The sequence below is a fragment of the Vitis riparia genome, chromosome 18, assembly GCF_004353265.1.
Source record: "Vitis riparia cultivar Riparia Gloire de Montpellier isolate 1030 chromosome 18, EGFV_Vit.rip_1.0, whole genome shotgun sequence".
Taxonomy (NCBI): Eukaryota; Viridiplantae; Streptophyta; class Magnoliopsida; order Vitales; family Vitaceae; genus Vitis; species Vitis riparia.
Window position 1 is genome coordinate 33594482 of NC_048448.1, and position 23729 is coordinate 33618210.

A 23729-nucleotide genomic window follows, 5' to 3' on the forward strand; every position below is an offset into this window, starting at 1 on the left:
TATTCATATTACAATTCTGAAATTAACAGTAAAGTCTCTCTTATAACATAGGTATTGTCCAAAATACAAATAACATAATATCAACATCCAAAGCCTAGCACCCATCATGAAGGCCCAACACCCATGTTCTTATTTTGACAAGAACGACGATTGTGACCACTTTGTTTGCACAAACCACATGTAATCGAGGTTTTACCTTCTCTAACATCCATTTCATTGTGCAAACGAGTAGATTTAGGTTGTCCACCTGACACACGTTTTATTGAATCTGCAAGCACAATAACTGGACCAACATATGGTGGCCACTCATACTCATTGTGTATGAGGTTAAACATTGGTGCCCAAGTGCTAAAGTACAATTGCATAGTATAATAATGTTGAACAAATGATCTAAAATCAATTGAATGAAAATGACATGCCGTTAGAATATGACTACATGGGAATCCATATATGAGTGTTTTGTCACATGTGCATCCATGCTCACGTAGGTTAACACGATATGTTCTCCCACCAGATGATGTATTTTTACTACCCCTACTGGCCTTCACATGAAACAATCCTTGGAAATGGTCATACAAAACAACCTCATAAGAACTTGCCTTAACAACATTTGCATTAATCCTAGCATCAACATAAGGAGTGTATTGTTCACCTGAAGCAAGTCGACTAGCACCTTGTTCTCTTCTTACAGCAAAGTAACTATTAACTTGATAGAATGTCAATTGAACAAATGTGGTGATAGGGAAACTTCGTGCCCTTTTAAGCACACTATTGAACACTTCTGACATGTTCGTAGTCATTATACCATATCGTCGACCTCCATCATGTGATAGTGCCCATTTCTCAAAGGGAATAGCCTCCAACTAGATGAGTGCGTCTTGATTGATTCTCCCAATTATCTCCATATGCATATTGAATTTTTCTACCTTAGTTTCTAAGGCGGTTCTGCATAAAAGTTATTTCAAGCATTTGTCCTCAAAGCGAGTCATAAAGTTGCTAGCAAGATGGCGCATACAAATTCGATGATATGCATTTGGCTCAGACTAACCAAGATAAACATTAGCAAACGTAGCCATAATGCCCGGATGACGATCAAAGATAACACAAAGACCCCTTCTTTGAGTTACTCGAATTCTAATACATGCCAAAAACCATCCTCAACTATCAACATTTTCACCCTCAGTTAATGCAAAAACAAGAGGAAACAATTGATTATTTCCGTCACTGCCCATGGCAATCATTACATTGCCCTTATACTTCCCATACAAGTGTGTACCATCAATAGTTAACACAAGATGACATTGCTTGAAGCCCTCTATGGAATGATGAAATGCCCAAAAGACTCGTTGAAATACCTCTTCATTTCGCATATTACTTGGGAATGTTTTAGAAATTACAACACATCCTGGATTGGCTTGCTCTAAGGCACCAAAAAAATGTGGCAGTTTAGCGTATGATTTATAGAAATCACCAAACAAATTAGTTAATGCTTTACGCTTGCCTTTCGAAGCCTTAGTGTATGAGATATGGTACCCGAATCTTTCTACAACACTTGCTTGAATGGCAGCGACTGAAAGTGTGTTGTGTCTTAATCATTCTCTCTATACGGACGACTATCAGGTTTGAGTCTAACTGATGATGATCTTGGTTCATGCAAGGATTGACATGTGTGTGGGCCACTATATTTGTTGATCTCAAATAAAGATGTCCCTTTTAACAACCGTAGCACGAAGTCTCTAAGGACATTGAGACTGTTCAGCTTTCTTGCATCTTAGGATCAACAATTTCTTTATGGATGACAAAACGATACACTCTTGGTGCGAATTAATAGAGTACATCTTTACAGCATGTTGCAAATCTCCTTTGGAATTAAATATTTTTCCAACTATGAACTCTCCAATTGGATGTCCCATAAGAGTGTTTCCCCATGGGGTCCATTCACTTGACACAACATGACCAATGTTTTCAACATTTTCAAACTGTGGTGATGGTGCCAAATGATATTGCATTGGAGATAATTCAATTGGGTCATCTAAATCCTCTGTATCTGGATTGTTTGACAAGTTACATCCTTCCCCATCCACAGCCACGTATCTCATTTGTTTTTTTTTTCAATTGCCTCACGAACAACTAAAAAATGCGAGCTACCTTCCCTATATTGATTATCATCATTATGAACATCCTTGGCTCCTACACTGTCATCATCACATTGTCTTCCTTCTTCATCTTCCTCATTCTCTTCTGATCTATGCTCAAAAGTAAATGGATTTTGAACATTACTAGTACCATCATTTTCACCAAGTAACAAAGGCATGCAATTACCAATTGGTGAATTCATTTGTAAGTCAATAGGTACTTGTTCAACAAATAACTCAACTTCATCCATCCCAAATCTGTTATGCATTTCTAACATTCGAGCTACACCACTATCATTCTTTACTGGGCAAGGTTGGAATTTATTCCCTTTTTTCATAGGATACTTACAACTAAGAATTAATCGAAAATGTTCTTTATTGATGTCAGTGACCGAATATATCATTTCCAACAGTTGTTCATATGTTGTCCTAAGAAGCACATCAATAGGTTCAACCACAACTCTATTTCCAACATAATCAATATCGGTTTGTGTTCTCACCATTTTCCCATTACAAAAACAAACTATTGCTATCGATAAATTAAACATAGTTTACCTATAGAAGAAGCCAAAAAAATCAAATCAATTTCATTTTTAACCACAAAATTACAAAATAGAAAACATTAGTAATAACATCAATTTGTATTGAAATAACAAATAACAACAATAGGGTATTTTATTAACAATAATCAAATAACAAATAACACCTTAATATCCAAATAATTCAATGTTTTTTATTAATAATATTTTCTTATTATTTATTACCATTAAAATTGAATAAAAGGTTGTTATTTTTCCATTAACAATTAAAATGTCTTTGTTTAAGCTACCAAATTAAGTGGGAAAAAATTTTAAATTTGTTCAAATTTTGATTTTATATAAGTTTCAAAAATGGATGTAATGTGTACATATTCAACATAATTAATAGTTACAACTATAAATATTTTAATATTTTCCATTAAAATAATTAAAAAAGAGAAAGCGGAATAGACATATTAATACACTTTTGCTTATGTCTGGTTAATTTTTAATTTTTTTAATTTAATTAAATTTCTAAAATTTATAATTTAATAAGTTAAATTTTAAATAAAAACTAATATTTTCTATATATTAAATTTGTTTTTAGTGTTATTTCTTTTTTTTATATATAACTATTGAGTTCTTGAAATATCTTATAATTTTTAGGAGTCTATCTCGATCTTATAGATTTTTCCCTCTATGACCTAAAATATTTATAAAAATATTCTAAATAATTTTCCTTATTCTATGAGGAAATATGATATCACAATAATAAATTAACTTAGAAAATACTTTATACAATATTCTTTACAAAAAGGAATTTATACTAATTGAGAATTTGATACACTTTCTAATAAATGAAACAATTCAAAAGCTAACCAATAATTACAAGCAATTTTTATGGTTTGGAGATCCAATCTAGGTTCTATATGTCTTTTTACAGTTTTATAAAGTTGTTAGCATTTGTAGAGGTGCTATTAAATGTTCCACATGCCATTAAATGATTCGAGTTCTAGGAGCCCTAGAGTTTGGTCATTATTTGATTTCTAGGAGCCTGTATTGGGGAAGGGATTATTATATGCGCAATAGTATTATCTTTAGAAAAATGATGATTGAAAAATGACACACTTAGATCTCCTTGATCCTAATAAATTTTTTTAAAATATATATATAATAAAAAGTATATATTTTTTTAAAGGAGAAAAAGAAAGAAAAATAAATTTAACAATCACTTCCAATTCTATAAGGTTAATAAATTATGAAAACAAATTTAAAAATAATTTGAAAAACTTAAGCATTTGTAATGATGGTTTCTCGATAAATCTAGTCAGCTTTTGGTACAAGAAATAAGGGTCAAAATCCAAGGAAGGCTTTTCGTGCAAGAACCACAAAAAGCCCAAGCCTGCGTTTGGAAGATGTTCCCAACAAAGAGCAATGACTTGGCCCCATTATAGCTCATAGCTTATTAATAATAATGTTATAGGAGTGTTGCCCAAATTTAAACCTTTATCATGCGGGTCCTCTCTAGTATAATCCAATGGGTTCACGGTTCATTATTAAAAGCTTCAAAATAAATCATATGATGATAGAGCAAGCATTGAAGAATTTGATTTTCAATGCAACTGTGCTATTACTATTGAGAGGTAAGAATTGGGAGGTACTATGGTTAACATTGTCATATTTGGAATGATTTTATTGGATTTGAGAAGTAATTTGGTTATATTTGGAAGATAATTTGGTCCAATTTTATAAAGTTCTTGATATTTTGGTAATGGTTTTACATGTCATTAATGAAAATTTTATAAAATGTAACATTAATAATAAAATTTTTAATATATAATTTTGATTTGCTTAAAAGGGAGGACTAAGTGGTTTTTTAGATTTTTTTTTCGCAAATATTTAACATTTTCATACAATATAATTCTAAAGTCCATTTTTAAGACTTATTATCAATTTAATAAATTTAAAATACTTGAAAAAATAAATTAAAATATACCCAATAAGGTCATTTTTAAAACATGTTTCGTTGAATTAATAAAAAATGTTGTTTATAACTATTAAAACAAAAAACATGTTTAGAAGTTGGTTTTTTTATAAAATAAAAAAAAATTAAATGTTTTCTTCATAACTCTTCTCTATTTATAGAAAAAGATATAAATGAAAAAAAATTCAACAAAATATAATAATAAAGGGTGATGGATTTGAGTGGGAAATAAAATTATATTTTTAGTTTTTATTTTATTTTAAATTTTGGTCATATATATATATATATATATATATATATATATATATATATATATATATATATATATATATGTTTTTTAATTATAATAAATAAGAAGATAAAATATTTTAATAATAAATAAGTAAATATCATACTAAATAAGGATTAACAATAATTTTAAACAAGTAATTATAACTCATAACCCTAAGGATTTATTAGGAAGTGTTTTGAAAATAGTTTTAAATTTGATTCTATTTGTAATATTTTTTTAGAATAAAAATACATATGGGAAGATTTTGGACATGTTTTCTTGTTTTTCAAATATTTATTAAAAATATATTTTATTTATAATATTTTATCTATCAAAAATAACAATTAATAACTATACACAATTTGATAATTTTTAGTTTTCATAATAATAATAAGTGAAATATATATATATATATATATATATATATATATTCCTTTGTGGTTTTTTTATTTATTTTAATTTTCTTCTATTTTTTATTTCTTTTTGTTCCCACTCGATTTTTAAACAAGTTGATTATGATTAATTTTTTATTAAAAAAAGGAAAATAAAAAATGATTAAACAAATAATTTTTATATTAAAAAAATGCATACAATTTTCAAAATTTTAAAATTATAAAAATTAATTGAAAAATGATTATCAAATATCCCTCAAAGTTGAAGTTGTTGTCCTTCTTCTTTCGGATTCTCAGTTCCCTAATAGAGTTTTTGCTTGAGAAAGACATCTACTCTATTAGGAGCTAAATACAGGTAGGGTTTTTGCGCTCTCCACGTACGACCATCCTTTCCGGCAACCCTCCGGTATCCTTCTTGTCCTCTCTCTATCATCAAAACTCATAATTTTCTTGAGACCCTGCGTTTGGTTGCTAAGAAAACTGGGCAAAATCAAAGAATTTGCATTTGGGTAAAATTTTTGTTATTTTTGCACATTGACCTGCACTTCTTCTTCCTCTTCAAATCTCTCATTCGTCTCTCTTCTCACAATCTCTCCCTCTCGTTCCACACTCCTCTCTTCCTCTTTCAATGCTCTACCAAATCGTCCAATTGGATCAATCCACTCTGAACCCGAACTACTCCATCAAATCATCCAATTGGATCAGTCCACTTCAAACCCTAACCCACCATCGCCCAAATTCGAAATCTACCTAAACCCCCAAAGTACAAAAACCAATTTCCTTCAGTGCTCTTATCTCTCTCTGTCAATCTTTCTTTTTTTCTCCTCCATGATTTTTTTTGTGTTTTTTTTCTTCCGTTCACAAGTAGAAACCACAAAAAACAACTTGAGATTTTTAAAATTTTCAAAGGTTGTTTTTAATTTTTTGTTTTCCTCTATTTGGTTAGTAAGAAAGCGAAAGAAAATGAGGGAAAAAAACTCATGAACTACTCTGTTAAAATGCTTCAAAAACTTACCTAGCCATTGCAAGACGTTACTAGTGGAGCTGTTGGTGGGAGCCACAGATGGTGGGAGCCGCAGAGAAGAGAAAATAATAGTTAGGGTTTCTTTGTTGAATGATTTCGGATGAAAATTTGGGTCTTCAGAGTAAAGTCGGCTGATATGGATTCAAAAGACTAGTTTGACAAATAGTTTAAAAGATGTATTAGTTTGGTTTTTTTTTTTTTTTTTTAAGTAAACACTACTTTGACTGCAAACTCTTTTTTTTTTCTTAACATCAAAACATGCATGACAACAAAATCTCTATTTTTCGTTTTTTTTTAACTCTATATATATATATATATATATATATTTTCTTTTTCCTTTTTCATCTCTCAAAACTCTCAACCTTTCATTTATTATTATTTTTCACATCCGATACTATATTTTTTTCTATTGTTTTATTTATTTATCTAGATCTATTTATTTGAATAATCAAAATTTGTCAATCTTCTTTAATAAATCGAACTATGTTCATAAATTTTCAATCTTTTTGACCTAAAAATTAATTAAACGGACTCTAATCTAAATTAAGATCTTTCAATTTTTTTTAAATATTCAAAATATAAGAAATAAAATCTTATTTCGCAAATCTGATCTTCGAATCCTAAGCTTTCAAATCCTCAAACCCTAATCCTACTGTGTAAAAGGTTTCTGAATGAAAAAAAAAATAAGAAAAATCCAATTTATATCAAAAGTTTTTCCTTTTTTCATATATATATTACCATTTCATAGATGACAGAAAAACAAATTTACAAATTCATTTTCCTTTTATTTTTATTTATTTATTTCTTCTTCCAATACACAGCTATCATCTTCACAATGATAAAAGGTGATACAAGAGAACTCTCTCTCTCTCTCCCTCTCCCTCTCTCTCTCTCTCTCTCTTTTAAGTTCAATCAGCTTTGGATCCTTCTTCATCTTGGATTACATTTCAATTAATTAACATTAACACCACTTGTCAAAATTCACCAAAAGTACCATTTTGGCACTATTAAACCCCAAATGGACATCACATATGATTCAGAAATAAATTTCAAATGGGTGAGCTTTCTAAAATTATACTGGACTTTTGGGCTTCAACCGAATGAACATATAACAAGTTATGAGCCCAAATCCATGCGCCTGCTTTTTTGACCAATTGCTAAAAACAGAACATTTTTGTTTTTGTCCATTTTTTCTCAATTTTCCCTCAAACTTTGTTCCTCCAGAACCAAGCACATATAGGGTAAAGGCTTCAGTACATGGAGAAGAGGCTATAAAAATACAGTACACTGTCTGTCTCCCACAGGATATTGTCATTTTGCCATTGTATGATCTTGTAGGCTTGTAGCCTTCAAGTCTACTAACTAGTTCTAAGTTTGCGAATGTAAGTGTGAAATAGAATGAGGAAGATGAACCTTAGTATAAAGGCAAGAAATGAGGATGTTCTTCACATAAAATTTCTATATATTTGTTGACAACAGAAGTATTATTCAAGCATACAGAAATAATTAAGTGCAGAAATACGTGGGGGGGCATTTATATTTGGTTAGGTGAAACCTGAACAAATTGGCAAAAAACTAAAAAAAGCCTTCACCATCATCAGTAGTATCTTCAGGAACCAATACGTCAAAATCACTTACAGTCCATTCTGCAGTCTCCCCTTTGCTGCTAACATATATTTCAGTACCAACATTGATGGAAGTCCACACCCGCTTCGCGGGTTTGGTTCCTGGATCCTGTACAAGATAAGAATTCAGGAGGCTCCATGAAATTCACATTATACTGCATATGGATGCATGCATACTTTGCTGAGCCATTACATAATGGAGGAAATTGAGAATAGAGCAGTGGATTAACTTTATCGTTACTCGATTTTTTGGCATCAGACACATCTATCCATTCAGAGCTCAAACGAAAATGAAACTCCTTTGGATGCCAAGCCATGGCCTAGAAATTTACTGCATGATCTTTAAGAGAGAATTTCCTCTAACAAATACGACAAGTTGCAGATATCCCTGTTATAGCAATCAAAACATTTTGAAAACTAGATGAAATGACTTTAAATCTTATATAGTATAGAACTTGATCTCAATCTGTGGTTAGGTTTGAAGATGAACTAAACTGAAGGAAATATTTTGGTCATTCAGGCTCAGCAAGCTCATGCTCTGCCCAAGCTTGAATCAAGTTCAGGTCCTCCTGTTTGAGTAGCATTTGGTCTTCACGCTAGTAGATCAATTTTCATTTTTAAACAATACAAAAAGGATGAATTACCCTTTAGATAGGACAACAACAAAACAGGACATGGACAATAAGACGACTGAGCAAAAGCAAGATCGATTTTGGTTCAGCTCAGCTTAAAATCTTGCATATGTAAATGATTGCAAATGACATGCCTTCCAAGTGGTAACATGAAAACATCCACTATAGGGAAACACTATATCACAGGACATGCATCTGATTTGTACAAAGTAACATGCCAATAATGAAGTTATTGTAGCATTCAACAACAGATTAAATTCAGAAAATTTTAGTCAGCATTCAGCAGTAAGTAAATTACCTGGTAGAAATACAATCGACTAGAGAGCGCTCCCACTTTAAGCTCCCATGTCCTGGAATCCCCAATCCATCCATCTCCTTTCTTTGCAGGATAACCGTGCACAGCCCACTCAGGATGTGGAAGAATTTGAACCAATTCCTGTGATTGTGGATTACTATATGGGTCACAGATATCAAAGGGTTTCTCCAAATAGTCAGCATTCCCTGGCCCACAGTATAGATGATAGGCAGAATATGGAAACCGGGATGTATCATTTCTATATATTATTTCACCATCAGCACTAACATGATAAGGTGGGCAAGAAATGAGGTTATTTGGGCGGCACCAGTTGGTAGTTGCCGGATTTATGATCATCTCACTATATCTGGTCACATCTGTCAGAACATCACCATCACATGGATCTCCATTGTTCTTCCAACAACTTCCTATATCAAGGAGATAAAATTGACTGTTGGTGCCTCCTCCACGTTTAATATCAAGCGTCAGTTTCACAGTAAAGTTTGGAGATTCTGGCAACTGAAATGGCAATTAAACTTAAAAACATTACTCTTCTGATATCTGCCAAATACATTAGCAACATATTTAAGAAAATAAGGGGCATGAGAACTTGCTAAAATAAATATTCAATTAAACTATCAAAAGATTCAAACATTGAAGCAAAAAAGAACTAATGTCTAGATTTTTATGAAATTTATTAATTTCCTACTGCAAATTAGGAAATAAGCCAGTCACCATGCAAAACCAAGGATTATACAACTGGGCAGTAAGAAAAAGCTATATCTAAGAACAAACCTTATTCATGATGCCACGGCCATTATAGTGATAACCACCATTGAATCCTTTAGTTGCATCTGAACGGAGATACAACATAAGCCAAGGATACTTTGCAGATGTTGTCAACTTTTGTGAGAAAATCCAACTCCCTGAGCTCATATTCTTCATCCATGAGACCGAGAAGTAAGAGTTCTTCCCTGGACCTTTGCTCAAATCGGCATCAAGGTCATAGGTCCCATAAAATTCTCCAGTTAAAGACACATTTTTGTCCCCAGAAGAAACCACTCTGGAGTAGTTATGGTACACAAGTGGTTGATTCATACATCCTTCACCAAAACATGGAAATGTTCTCTTTGTAACTATTTTACTAACTTTCCTGCCATTTTCAGGGCAAAGTGTTGTGTTTTTGTCGAAGTTGCCATTCTTGAGCATGATCATCCAAAACTGCCATGGTTCTGCAGAATTAGAATCATGCACCTCACACAGAGAACCAAGATACAGTTCCTTTTCCACAGCAAACAGGTCAGGGTCTGTGTGAGAATAAAAACCCTCAACAGGGAATACATCACCAGCACCCAAATGGTTGTCTGATTTCTCCACTTTATGATGTGCTTCACACTTGCTCCCATTATCATGCAAAAAACCATCCACCGAATCTACTAATTTATGGGGAGAAAATGGGGGGAGAAAAAAAAAAAGAGAGAGAGAGAGAGAAAAAGAAGCTAAAAATGATTACTAAGAAAGTGAAATTCAGAAGTAACTGTCCATTTTGCACTAAAACTAAAATTAGTAATGGAATTTGACAGTACTAAAGATGATTGGAAGTGCCAGACTCTAGCTGTAATGGAATTCAGAAGTTTATTCATGGGTCCATGAATAAACTTCAAAAGAAAATTCTACATATGGATGCCCATGAAAGCCACACAAATCATTCTAATATAGATGTTACTGCAAAAATAAACTTTGTTCTGTGGCTCCCCTATGAACTGCAAACCAAGGAAAAAAAAAAGGAAGTCTGTGGCCTATGATTCCCTAAAGAAAGAGTACAGATTACAGATGGAAATTGCCAAAGTTACTAATCTTATATTGCTTTGTTACTGTGATTAATGCAAACTCTCACATTTTCTCATCTAATGAGAAATTAAAGAAAAAAAAAAAAAACACTTTGTATATTTCAGTAATTCCTGGATCATTTAGAAGTAGTGGGAATTTTGCAACTGATTCATGCATTATTTCTCTAAAGGTTGTTCATGAAATGCTCTGTTTTGTTGCAGAAACCCAAAATGAGAAGAAAATAATTACATTTTTCTAAGTCTTAAATTTTCGATATTTGGGATTTGAGAACCCAAAAACTTCACCTAATTAACCTATACAACTATTTTGGCTTAGCTGGGAGTTGTTCTTTTAGTTACCTATTGGCTATTTCTTGTATACCAAAGCATAAAAGTAACAATCCAAAATTTTCTTTTTCTACATTTCCTAATGAAACAAAGAGAGGGAATATAAACAACTTCAACTGTCATAGCCTCTGGTAGATTCTACAAAATTATAAAATAAGAATAACAAATCCTCAAAAGAAATTTAATATTGAAAGCACAGTATCGAGAGAGGGAGAGAGAGAGAGAGAGAGAGAGAGAGAGAGAGAGGAGAAGAAGAATTACAAAAAGAAATTAGATTTAAGGATTAAAGAGTCCTAAACAAAGGTTTTGCAAAACACAAAAACAAATAAAAACATGCCTATACTCTTCCCAACCAATATGGTAACATGCAACTATTTGAAGTCTAGCCCTAAAACCACCAAACATTTTTTTAAAAAACAAGAAAAAGAAAAAAGAATATGCAGCAATGTTTCCATAATACATTTCTAGTAACTGTAGGTTAAACAAATAAATTGACAAATCACATTTTGCAGCCCCACGATAAAAAGGGTCCTTCAAAACCTCTTGTTGGAGAAATCTCAACTTCAAGTACAATAACCTTAAGGTTTTGAGGCCTTAGAATCATGATTTCCCCATTGATGTGTCTTCTAAATTAGAGTAGTCTTAACTTCCTACATGATCTTTGATCTTCTAAAACAAGTTGTTCCTGTGAAATCAAAACTTGCATGGACAATTAGACACCAAACTGATGTAGCTATACCTAAAACCTATAGGCAGTAAGCATATGACCAAAGAATTATGGATCTACTTTAAAAGTAGTTTACTGCTTTATATTTTCATTGAGAAAGTGATGTTTAGAAGTATTTTACTATTTTCCATTAAAGACGCATTCAATTTTCAGTTTTTGCTAATATACTTTAACTGCATTGAAGTCTTAAAGATAAACAGAAGTGCTAGTCCATCGTGAAAAGAATAGAAAACTTGTATGATTAACCACATCAGGAATGGAAAAGTAGAGATCAAATATGCACAACCATGTGCTCATCCAGCTACTTCCAACCTATAATAAAAAAGTTCATCACCCAACTGCTTCAGGCTGGCTAGTATCATATGCTCTGACATTTAGGCATTCACCTCCAAGTCCAATTGGACTTTTTCCTTTGTTGCAAACCAGCCCATTGGGAACTTCTGAAACTTTCTCCTTTTAGTGAAATATAACTCCTAATTGGTTTCTACATTGGTTAGAGCTGATTTTAGAAGCTCTTTGACCACCTTAAAAGTAAGGTGATGTGTATCAAACAAGCTTTGAAATCGTGATTGCTAAGATTCTCCTTATTTGTCTGTTCAATTTTACTGCATGCAAGTGTACACACAACAAGCTGTCACTTCCTCTATTTTTCTAAGCTGAGACCATACTTTCATATCCCGGAACCTGTTTCTGTGGCCTTGACATAGACATTCCAAAGTCTAAATCAATTGCTATCCATCAATTCCCACAACCTATTTTCTAAAAATTCCAGCAATGTACTGTCCTTAAACACAACATAACTCTACTCATATTCCATCTATCAACCAGAAAATCGTTCCTTCCAACTTCACAAGCCTTAAAAGAGTTTAGATCTATCTATAGATGACCAACTGAATAAGTGATGTGGACAGCATTATCCTCATCTACTGCATCACAACCTAACCTCACTTCTCAAAGAAAATTTCAAAGGAAAAAACAACCCCTCTAACAAACCTAATACATCTAAAAATACCAAGAACCAAATAAATAAATAAATAAATAAATAAATTAAAAGCTCAATTTCCTCTCTTTTCCTCCATTTTCGTGGCCACCAATTAACCAAACATAATTACTCTCGTGTCTACATCACAAACTACATGGGCTTTCACTGAGAGAAAATGGGGAAAAACCCCTCTTTACTAAACCCAATCCATTTCTTTTCCCCTCATTTCATAAGCAAGGAAACACAATTACTCTCATACATTGTGTCACAATCCAACCTCATTTAACAACCTACATGAAACAAAAAAGGAAAGAGGAAAAAACAATGCACTGAACTTAATACATGAAAATGCAACAAAACAACAATAGAAATAGCAACTTAAAAGCTTCAATTTTTCTTCTCTTTCCTTCCATTTTCTAGCAAGCAAACAGAAGCGATACAAGAACAAAAAAAAAAAAAAGAAGAAGAAAGAATTACAAACCTGAAATCACTGGACAGTACAAATCAGCACAATCAGCCATTCTAGGACTCCCCATTTGAGGTGCTTCAGCCCCAACTTCATTGCAGAAGTTCCAAGCTTCGAGCCCAATTCTCACATTTGGACTCTTCATTCCCGGGTCTCCTACTGCAGAAATGTACTTCTCAGAAGCATTTGCCACATAAATCACACTCCAAACCCATATTAGAGCAACACGAATATCCCAAGAACAAGCAGAACATAAAAAGCCCATTGTTTCTGCTCTATAAGCAAGAACAGATCATGCTCATCATCGGATCATGGTCTCAGATTCCTCTGAGGCTCAGTGGGGCGTGTACAACACGCACTGTGAATTCTAATTAAGAAGAGGATCCGAGAGTTGGGTTTTGTTTAATTTCTATGGTGTCCATGGCGTTTTCTTCGGATTGGCATTGGATCTTACGGTCGCATTTTGGCTGTGGTGTCGGCAGCGAAGGTGAGATGGGCCAGATGGGCGAAATGGGGCGGGTCTAGTTGTTTTGGCCCAAGTCCAGTCTGGTCCAAACAACAATTTCCAAATTCCTCAACCTTTACTCGTCAACCCCTCGTTATCAAAGTCATCCATGACCTTGATAATGTGGATGAAGACAATAATAATGGAAAGAATTAGGGGTAGGATTCAATCTTTGTCAAAATTTTGGTATAAATGAAGAGGAAAACAAACTTTGCAAACATAAATTTCTTATTTGTAATAATCTAATCTATGAATGGAATTATGTAGGTCCAAATATTTTAGAAGGGAAATTATGTTAATATGCATTATTTATAAAATAAGGTTAAAAAATTTTTTAAAATTATTTTCAGAGTGTATTTTAAAGAAAATAATTTTTATTTCATGCATTGAAATAATGTCTATCTCACATTATTCGAAAATACACTTACATGTGTTTTGGTCTCACAGTAATCCTATTTTGGACTTAAAATATTTTTATTGATTGAATAATATACAATTTTCGTATGAGTTGGGTTGATATAGGTGACAACATATATATACATATATAGACATTTTTAGATAATGTGAGATAGACATTATTTTAATGCATGAAATAAAAATTATTTTTCTCAAAATGTATTGTCTATGAAAATGATTTTTTGGATTATTTTTTCATCAATATATTTGTTAATAAGATATGTTTACAAACTCCAATTTGTATTTTTCATAGAGAAATCTCTGATTAATTATAAAACGAGATCCATTTTGCATCATATCTAAGGGATTCCTTGGTTTGGGGCAAAGAAGCAATGTTACTCAATTATTATCAAACTGACTGCAATCTTTTTCTATTCGTGAGCATTCCCTTATTTTAGAGGAGTTGAATATGTCATGAAGTCAATGTTAAAAAGTATGAATAAAAAACAATATAATGAAAATATCTAATTATAAAAAAAAAATTATATATGCCTAATTGGCATATAATAAATGATAGAAAAATGGGAAAAATGTGAGAAAAGGATTTTATTACATTATAATTAGATATATTAAAATTTAATATAAGGAGGTTGTAGAAAGGTTGAGTAGAGACCACACTACACCAACCCACATGTAGAGAGGCCCCACCACACCCAACCCATTTCATAAAAAGTGTCTTAAATGCTTTGAAGCAAAGTTGAAGTTGTTGACTTTCTCACCTCCTATCCTTGTCTTATGAATTGATTTCATCACCATATTGATCTTATTAATATTTTCAATAATATAAAAAGAAAGAAAGAAAGAAAGAAAGAAGTTGGTTTTCATTAATTTAAATGTCATTTATGTACATTTTTCATTTTTATTTTGGTTTGAAAAAGAATTAAAATACTTGGGTGACATATTTTTGAGAAATATAAAATTTTAATTGAAAAATAAAGTTGCTTAAAGGCCTCCGCACTAGGCCCCACTGGCACTCATTTCCTCCCCTCCTTCCTCCCCCGCCCGCACCCAAACAACAAAGTTTTTCTCATCCAATGGAACTTTCATGGAAATTAGGTGTTTTCTTCATAATCATACCCACCCACTAGGATCCAACGGAACTTTTTGATACTTGGTTGGCTCTCAAGGCTACCCTTCCTTCCCCGAAATTTCTAGCGACCTTTCCTCGAACCTTGTTCCCTATTCACCTCCCTAGGCTTTTCTCAAGAAATAGCTTAAATGCTAAGCAACCCCACCTCCTAGCCTGAAGAGAAGTCAAGCTTCAAAAGCTTTTGTTGTTTTGACATGAAAAAAGAGGGGAAAAAAGCAAACATGACTTCTGCAAACACCCAAATCGTCTCTTATTCTCCTTCTTCTTCTTCGAAATCCACCCATCAATTCACTTATGAAGTCTTCTTGAGTTTCAGGGGAGAAGACACCCGCTATGGTTTCACCGATCATCTTTATGAGGCTTTCATTTCCCATGGAATTCGCACCTTTAGGGATGACGAAGAACTTGAGAGAGGAGGAGTGATCGCGTCTGACATCCTGAATGCTATCGAAGAATCAAAGATTTTTGTTATCATTTTTTCGGAAAACTATGCTACCTCCAGGTGGTGTCTAGATGAACTCGTAAGGATCTTCGAGTGTACTGCAACAGAGAAGCGAATAATTCTACCAGTTTTCTACCATGTGGATCCATCAGAAGTGCGGGAACAGTCAGGAAGCTATGAAAAAGCATTTGTTGATCACGAAAAAGAAGCAGACGAGGAGAAAAAGGAGAAGATACAAAAGTGGAGGATTGCCCTGAGAAAAGCAGCCAATCTAGCTGGATATGATCTACAAAAATATCGGTAACTATAATTTGCTTTCATCTTTGATTGAAAATTTGGGGGAAAACTAAGGGAAAAAAATAGAAAAAAAAAGTGGAAAAAAAATAAAAGCCATTATTCCTTAGATATCTACTTTCCCTTCTTTTTTTTTCTTTTTTTCTTTTACATATTTTGTCACATTGGATTCTTTTATGATTAATATTAAATTTATATTAAAGTTATAAATTTTAACAAGGACATAAATTTAGAAAAATTTAGTTTTTTATTTGGATTATATTTTTTATTTAATCTTTTTTAAGCAGGGAAAATTTTGATTTCCTTTTTACTTCTTTTTTTTTTCATTGGCATTATACTTCACATTCAATTAGCCACTAGTTCAATCATAGTGGAGAATACTTTGTTAATTTTTGCTACTTATTTTAACTCATATACTTTGTAATTGACAGATATGAGACAAGACTTATTAAGGAAATTATTGATGTCATCCTCAGAGAATTGAATTCGAAACTCTTACTACATGTTAGCAAGAACATAGTTGGAATGAATTTTCATTTGGAAGAATTGAAATCATTGATAAAAATTGAGTCAAATGATGTTCGCATGATTGGGATTTATGGGCTTGGTGGAATTGGTAAGACCACAATCGCCAAAGTAGTTTATAATAATATCTCACATCAATTTGAGAGTAGAATCTTCCTTGAAAATGTTAGAGAAAGATCCAAGGACCACTCAAGTTTACTTCAATTACAGACAGAACTTCTTAATGGTCTCGTGAAGGGAAAGTATCTAAAAATAAGTAATATTCACGAGGGGGTTAATGTGATAAGAAACAGATTTCTCTCAAAAAGGGTTCTTCTTATTCTTGATGATGTAGACAAATCGGAGCAATTACAATTCTTAGTTGGAGAGCATGGTTGGTTTGGTCCTAGAAGTAGAATCATCATAACATCTAGAGATCAACATTTGCTGGAAGAGTATGAAATGGATGCATCATATGAAGTTAAGGTGTTGGATTACGAGGAATCGATGCAACTTTTTTGTCTACATGCCTTTAAACAAAACATTCTTAGAAAAGATTATGTAGACCTCTCAAATGATGTGGTAAATTATGTTAATGGCCTGCCCTTAGCTCTTGAAATTTTGGGTTCTTTCCTTTTTAATAAAAGCAAGCTTGAGTGGGAAAGTACATTACAAAAACTAAAAAGAAAACCTAACATGAATGTCCAAAATGTGCTTAAGATAAGTTTTGATGGATTAGATGAGATAGAGAAAGAGATATTTCTTGATGTGGCATGCTTCTTCAAAGGATGGAATGAAACTGATGTTACAAGGCTGCTTGACCATGCAAAGATTGTAATAAGAGTTCTTAGTGACAAGTGTCTAATAACTCTTTCACATAATATCATATGGATGCATGATTTGGTACAAGAAATGGGTAGAGAAATTGTTCGACAGAATCATCCTAAAGAGCCTGGGAAATGGAGTAGATTGTGGGACCCTGAAGACATTTGCCTTGTATTGAGAAGAAAAATGGTATGAGCCAAATGCACAAACTTAGCTTATCTATAGTGTCATTTTTTTATTTATTTAAGTACTTATATATCTTTATAATTTTGCTAAGGTTCTATATATTTTGTGTTTTGTTTATCTTCATGTATTCTTATATTTAGGGGACGGAAGCAATTGAAGGGATATTTCTAGACATGTCTAGATCAAGAGAGATCTCATTTACTACTGAAGCTTTCAGAAGGATGGAGAGACTTAGATTATTCAAAGTTTATTGGAGTCATGGTTTTGTTAATTATATGGGAAAGGAGTATCAAAAGTTCCTCCTTCCTGAAGACTTTGAAATTCCGTCACATGATTTAAGATATCTTCACTGGGAAGGATACTCTTTGAAATCCTTGCCCTCAAATTTTCATGGAGAGAACCTCATTGAACTCAACTTGAAGCATAGCAATATAGAGCAGCTTTGGCAAGGGGAAAAGGTAGTATAAATATTCAGTTATATTACATGTTCCCTTAGATTAATTTTGAAGTTCATGAAATTTATTTACTAAGATAAACTAATTAATTTCTTTTGTTATAGTATCTTGAAGAGTTAAAGATGTTGACTTTATCAGAATCTCAGCAGCTGAACGAAATACCACATTTCTCAAATATGCCAAATTTGGAGCAACTAAATATTGAACTTTGTGAAAAGTTGGATAAGGTTGACTCTTCGATTGGTATCCTGAAGAAGCTTACTTTATTGAATTTAAGAGGGTGCCAAAAGATTAGTAGTTTGCCAAGTACCATTCAATACTTGGTTTCTCTTAAAAGGCTTTATTTACATTCTATTGCTATTGACGAATTGCCCTCCCCAATACATCATCTCACCCAACTTCAAACACTATCTATTAGAGGATGCAAAAATTTGAGGAGTCTTCCAAGCAGCATTTGTGGGTTGAAATCCCTTGAAGAACTTGATCTCTATGGTTGTTCAAACTTAGAGACTTTTCCAGAAATCATGGAGAATATGGAATGGTTAACAGAGCTTAATTTAAGTGGCACGCATGTAAAAGGGCTTCCATCATCAATTGAATATCTAAATCATCTCACCCGTTTGGAGTTAAGATGTTGCAAAAATTTGAGGAGTCTTCCAAGCAGCATTTGGAGGTTGAAATCCCTTGAAGAACTTGATCTCTTTGGTTGTTCAAACTTGGAGACTTTTCCTGAAATCATGGAGGATATGGAATGCTTAATGGAGCTTAATTTAAGTAGAACGTGTATAAAAGAGCTTCCACCATCAATTGGATATCTAAATCATCTCACCTCTTTGGGGTTACAATGTTGCCAAAATTTGAGGAGTCTTCCAAGCAGCATTTGTAGGTTGAAATCCCTTGAAGAACTTGATCTCTATTATTGTTCAAACTTGGAGATTTTTCCAGAAATCATGGAGAATATGGAATGCTTAATTAAGCTTGATTTAAGTGGAACGCATATAAAAGAGCTTCCATCATCAATTGAATATCTAAATCATTTGACTTCAATGAGGTTGGTGGAGTGTGAAAACTTAAGGAGTCTTCCAAGCAGTATTTGTAGGTTGAAATTCCTTGAAAAACTTAATCTCTATGGTTGTTCACACTTGGAGACTTTCCCGGAAATCATGGAGGATATGGAATGCTTAAAGAAGCTTGATTTAAGTGGAACAAGTATAAAAGAGCTTCCATCATCAATTGGATATTTAAACCATCTTACTTCTTTTTGTTTGAGTTACTGCACAAACTTAAGGAGTCTTCCTAGCAGCATTGGTGGGTTGAAATCCCTTACAAAACTCTCTCTTAGTGGCCGTCCAAACAGGGTCACAGAGCACTTGTTTCTAAGCAAAAACAATATTCATCACATACCTTCTGTTATTTCTCAACTTTGTAATCTGGAATGCCTTGATATTAGTCACTGCAAAATGCTTGAAGAAATTCCAGACCTTCCATCAAGTCTAAGAGAAATAGATGCACATGGTTGCACAGGCTTGGGAACTTTATCAAGTCCATCAAGTCTTCTATGGTCTTCTCTCCTCAAATGGTTCAAGAAAGTTGAGGTACAATTTTTGTTTAAATTTTTTTTCCTGTCTTTTAATTACAAAATACTTGTTAAATGCGATTAATAGTTCTAATTTACTTTTTTTTAGTCTAACCTATCTCAACATCTTCATCTGTAACCATGTTTTGCAAGATTTTATGCACAATCTAATCTAATCTATAAGCAATGCTACTTTTAACTGTGCAGACTCCTTTTGAATGGGGAAGAATTAATCTAGGAAGTAATGGAATTCCCAGGTGGGTACTGCATCAGGAAGTGGGAAGCCAAATAAGAATAGAGCTTCCTATGAATTGTTATCATGATGACCACTTCCTTGGATTTGGATTTTTTTGTCTTTATGAACCAGTAGTGGATTTAAATTTATCTTTGAAATTTGATGAAGATTTAGATGAAAAAGCATATGCTTACAAGGGTGCTTCCTGGTGTGAATGCCACGACATTAATAGTAGTGAATCAGATGAAGTGTGGGTGGTGTACTGTCCTAAGATTGCTATTGGGGACAAGTTGCAGTCCAATCAATATAAGCATCTTCATGCTTCATTTGATGCTTGTATTATTGATTGTTCGAAGAATATTAAAAGTTGCGGGGTCCATCTTGTATACTCTCAAGACTATCAGCAGAATCATATCTCATTGTTGGATTTTCTTGGCACCCAAGATGATGAAGACGACCATGTGCCCATGTTGAATTTTCCTAAGAATTCTGCTGACAACAGATCAACAGCAAAAGACATTAAGCGAAGCCATGATGATGCAGTACACGACCAAGCAGAGGAACCATACCATAAAAGATTGAGAGAATCCAACACCTATCTCAACTTTTAAACTCAATCACTAGGTACATCAACAAAACTTTTTGTATATTCAACCATCTTTATCTTCAGTTTGCTCATTTAAGCAACCATGAAAATTTTATTAGCAAGTAATCTTCCTTTAATTACTTCATGATTTAGAGCATATCATTATCATATATGTGGCTTGTGTAACACTATATATTACAATATGTTAAATTTTTTTTAAAAAAAAAAAATAGCTGCAACTTGTAATTTTATACACTAGTTTGGACATATATATTCTTCTTATATTGGATACTTAGATTTTGGCTTTTATGTTATATATGAAATCTATTGGCATCAAAACTTGAAGAAAGAAAATATGCTACAAAGAGGAAAACAAATCACTTGATCCCCAAGGCCAACAGAGCTGTAGAAATATGATAAGCTTCATAACCCTCCTCTACAAATGCAATCTAGGGTGGGATCATGTCTTCCCTTTTTAAACTGTCTACACTGCAAAGAAGCTTTTCCCTACCATGCTCCACCAAACCTCTTAGAATAATGGCCTTGTGGAGGCCAAGAAGTAGGTCTTCGTAATTTGTATCCCCTCTTTCCCAAACAAATTAAACACTACCATTTTAGAGAGGTCACTTACCCACCTAATTGAGAGATATGTGTAGAAGACATAAATGCAAAAGAGTCAGTAGTTTTTTTTATTTTTTTATTTTTATTTTTTATTTTTTTATGTGTGCCATATGTATAATCTTATCTTAGTGCTTGGGCCCTTGATGCAAATAAGGGTCCCACATCCACGTCCTTCTGGAGCAGACCTTCAATTCTCTGAGTCTGTCATTCATTTGTTTAAATTCTTATTGGAAATATGGTATTAGAGCATCAACAGGTTCATATTTGAGGTACTAGCCTCTACAAGTTTTTTCACAAAGAGTGGTTAGTAACAATCTTGGCTCCTGGTTTCACTCTATAAGAGTAACACCTACAGCTACACACATTGCATACAAAACAATGTCAACCATTGATCTAACATTCTCACCAGGACATCAACACTCTACATGGGCCTACTGGATATTTTACATAAAAATAAGGGTAAAGAAGAAATTTTATTCATCTCTGAATGTGTTCCCAAGGGATTATTTGATTCGTAATGATGTAATGGGGCCAGATGAACTAGTAAATATGTTCCTCCTCATGTCAACATATTTTATTGTCTAGGAGGAATTATGCTTACTTTTTTTTTTTTTGATGAATAAAGAGACAATATATTAATAAATGCTTACTTGTTTTTTAGTACAAGTATTCATAGTCCAAATCAGCTACCGAATCCCCCTATGGATGGTAAAATTCCCTCCTGCTATTGCAAACCAATGCATCAAATTCTTTTAAGTTCACTTGGCAACCTCTTTCTTTTCCATTTTCCCGTGTAAACTCAAACCACTCAACAATACAAATCTTATTCAGCTTGAACTAGAGCTTATAGTTTTCATCATATTTTTTGATAATTGCTGGTAATCTCTCAATGCAATCTCCATTTCTATCATAACAATCTATCACATATAGCATCTGTTTTTTGACAGGATTGTGGATTGCAATTAGAAGAAGGCATATGGGTTAGAGTTTCAAGGAGTTCCTTTTGTCTTAATGCTGCGTCAGCTTCCCATTAATCTTGAAGTCTCCATCAAGAGAAAACTTTAAGGAAGGTCTTCTACATCCCTGACGGAGTAACTCATGGGTTCTTCAAGAGTTGGCATGATCCCAAGATGGGTGTTCGTGAGGCAGTTCCAATAGTGCTCAACATGGGTAAGTAGTTTCATTAGGACATTTTTACAATATGTTCTGATCGTGAAAACTAGTGGATGCTCTTTAGCCCATTTTTATGGCACTAAATCATAAGTTATTTTCAGCAAGGAGCTTTAGAAGGGCATTTGCTATGCCTTTTTAATCATGTGGGTCAACAAGGAGTTAACTGTTAAGTGACTGGAATAATTAGGAGTTCCTTGTGAGATAAAACAAGTAGGTCTATAGAAAAGAACTATAGAAAGAGTTCCTTGTTAGATAAAATAAGTAGGTCTATAGAAAAAAAAAACTATTGAAACTCCAACATATAAATTCTTATGATGATGGGCTAGGATCTAAATAGGCATAATCCACAGGCCTGCTAGTCCAACACCTAACCATACTAGTCTAAAATTTACCTTGATAATAGCCACAAGCCCACCATTTTTTGTAACATCAATAGGTAAACCATAAGCGGCTACCTATAAGGCAATAAATGGATTAGACTGGGACCAAACTGCTCCACAAGGCAAGGTTGATAAAAACCCACTTCAAGAGGCAAATCCACCACAGAAGTGGTAATGTTAGAAGTTTGTATGTCACAATGGAAAATAACAAACAAAAAGGTTTACATGTGGAACCAGAAGTAAGGATCCAGGCTGATTAATTCTTGGTCTTGCTATCAACATGGAAGTAGTTTAATTGGGCCATTGATACGCAGAGATGAGATGATGGGACTTAGGTTTTTTGTTATCTTTTGCTTTGGTACTATAAATTTTGGTAAGCCATGATCAATATGAATTGTCTTGTGGTTGTTTCTATTCATTGCATTAAGCTATTGTAGTTCTTTCACATTGTTTTCTTCATTTCACTCTTGTACTAATGAAGTACATTTTTTTTTTCTACCAGTGTGCTGCCAAAAGCACATCTGAATGGTGGTTTATACTTGCAAACAGATGTTTTGTCACCCCAGAAGTCTCCAAGTAAGCAATGGCAGGATGCAGAACCCATTTCCACAGAGGATGATGGAGTTTCTACTATACCAGCAACTGATGAACCAGTGCATGTAATCATCGTGCTTTCTTCTTCAAATCTATGTTTTGTACTTTTCTTTCAACTGGGATGATTGGATCTACTGACTCCTGTTTGTTATAGTACGCTTCTTTGCTTCAATGTTAGGCTAGTTGACCAAGTTACACTTCTTCAATGGATGGAATCATTTAGCACAATGATTTTAACCATCTCTAAGTAGTTGCTTCATTACAATTGGCTCACGGCCAATGAAGGTTTTGGTGAGTGGAGCTGAGGACATTCATTTGGGCTTGGTTCTTTAGATATTTTCTTGTGTGCTCATTTATTTTCCTTTAGGCCATGATGATATGGGTAAGTACTTGTCCTTTGTGTGATGCTTTTATACCAAAGGATATGAAATTTTTTTAATAGTAATATTATTTAAAATATAAAATTATACTTTTTATCTTGCTAAATTTGCAAGTGATTTAAACCTATATGAATGAAATGAAATTTGGATTAAAAATATTCATATTTTGTTTATTATTAATATTGATTAAGAAGATAGT

At 33.1% G+C, this 23729-nt stretch overlaps 2 protein-coding genes across 3 annotated transcripts; one reads left to right on the plus strand and one right to left on the minus strand.

The window, feature by feature from the left end:
• Window positions 1-7723: 7723 nt before the first annotated feature.
• LOC117907244 lies at window positions 7724-13685 on the minus strand. Of its 2 annotated transcripts, none has more exons than XM_034820716.1 (4): window positions 13244-13685; window positions 9672-10309; window positions 8880-9395; window positions 7724-8058 (listed from the first exon to the last, which is right to left on the minus strand). In XM_034820716.1, the coding sequence occupies exons 1-4, from the start codon at window positions 13491-13493 to the stop codon at window positions 7900-7902; spliced, it is 1563 nt and encodes a 520-aa protein (XP_034676607.1). In that variant the 5' UTR covers window positions 13494-13685; the 3' UTR covers window positions 7724-7899. The 2 variants fall into 2 exon arrangements, with proteins under 2 accessions (XP_034676607.1, XP_034676606.1); XM_034820715.1 differs by having other exon boundaries at window positions 9672-10312; window positions 13244-13684.
• A 1510-nt stretch (window positions 13686-15195) lies between these two features.
• On the plus strand, window positions 15196-23462 carry LOC117906822 (disease resistance protein RPV1-like). The gene is made up of 7 exons (XM_034820049.1): window positions 15196-16021; window positions 16447-17533; window positions 17671-17988; window positions 18090-19580; window positions 19769-20420; window positions 21951-22173; window positions 23059-23462. The coding sequence occupies exons 1-5, from the start codon at window positions 15474-15476 to the stop codon at window positions 20405-20407; spliced, it is 4083 nt and encodes a 1360-aa protein (XP_034675940.1). The 5' UTR covers window positions 15196-15473; the 3' UTR covers window positions 20408-20420; window positions 21951-22173; window positions 23059-23462.
• The last annotated feature ends 267 nt before the right edge of the window (window positions 23463-23729 follow it).

Bases quoted from the DNA above. Each gene is read 5' to 3' on its own strand.
- LOC117907244 (XM_034820715.1), bottom strand. From the start codon at position 13,493: ATGGGCTTTTTATGTTCTGCTTGTTCTTGGGATATTCGTGTTGCTCTA. The intron at 10,313-13,243 runs GTTTGTAATTCT...CCCATAAATTAG, and splicing joins GTACTGTCCAGTGATTTCAG to TAGATTCGGTGGATGGTTTT. The intron at 9,396-9,671 runs GTTTGTTCTTAG...TTGCCATTTCAG, and splicing joins GCCGTGGCATCATGAATAAG to TTGCCAGAATCTCCAAACTT.
- LOC117906822 (XM_034820049.1), top strand. From the start codon at position 15,474: ATGAAAAAAGAGGGGAAAAAAGCAAACATGACTTCTGCAAACACCCAA. The intron at 16,022-16,446 runs GTAACTATAATT...TGTAATTGACAG, and splicing joins TATGATCTACAAAAATATCG to ATATGAGACAAGACTTATTA. The intron at 19,581-19,768 runs GTACAATTTTTG...TTAACTGTGCAG, and splicing joins AATGGTTCAAGAAAGTTGAG to ACTCCTTTTGAATGGGGAAG.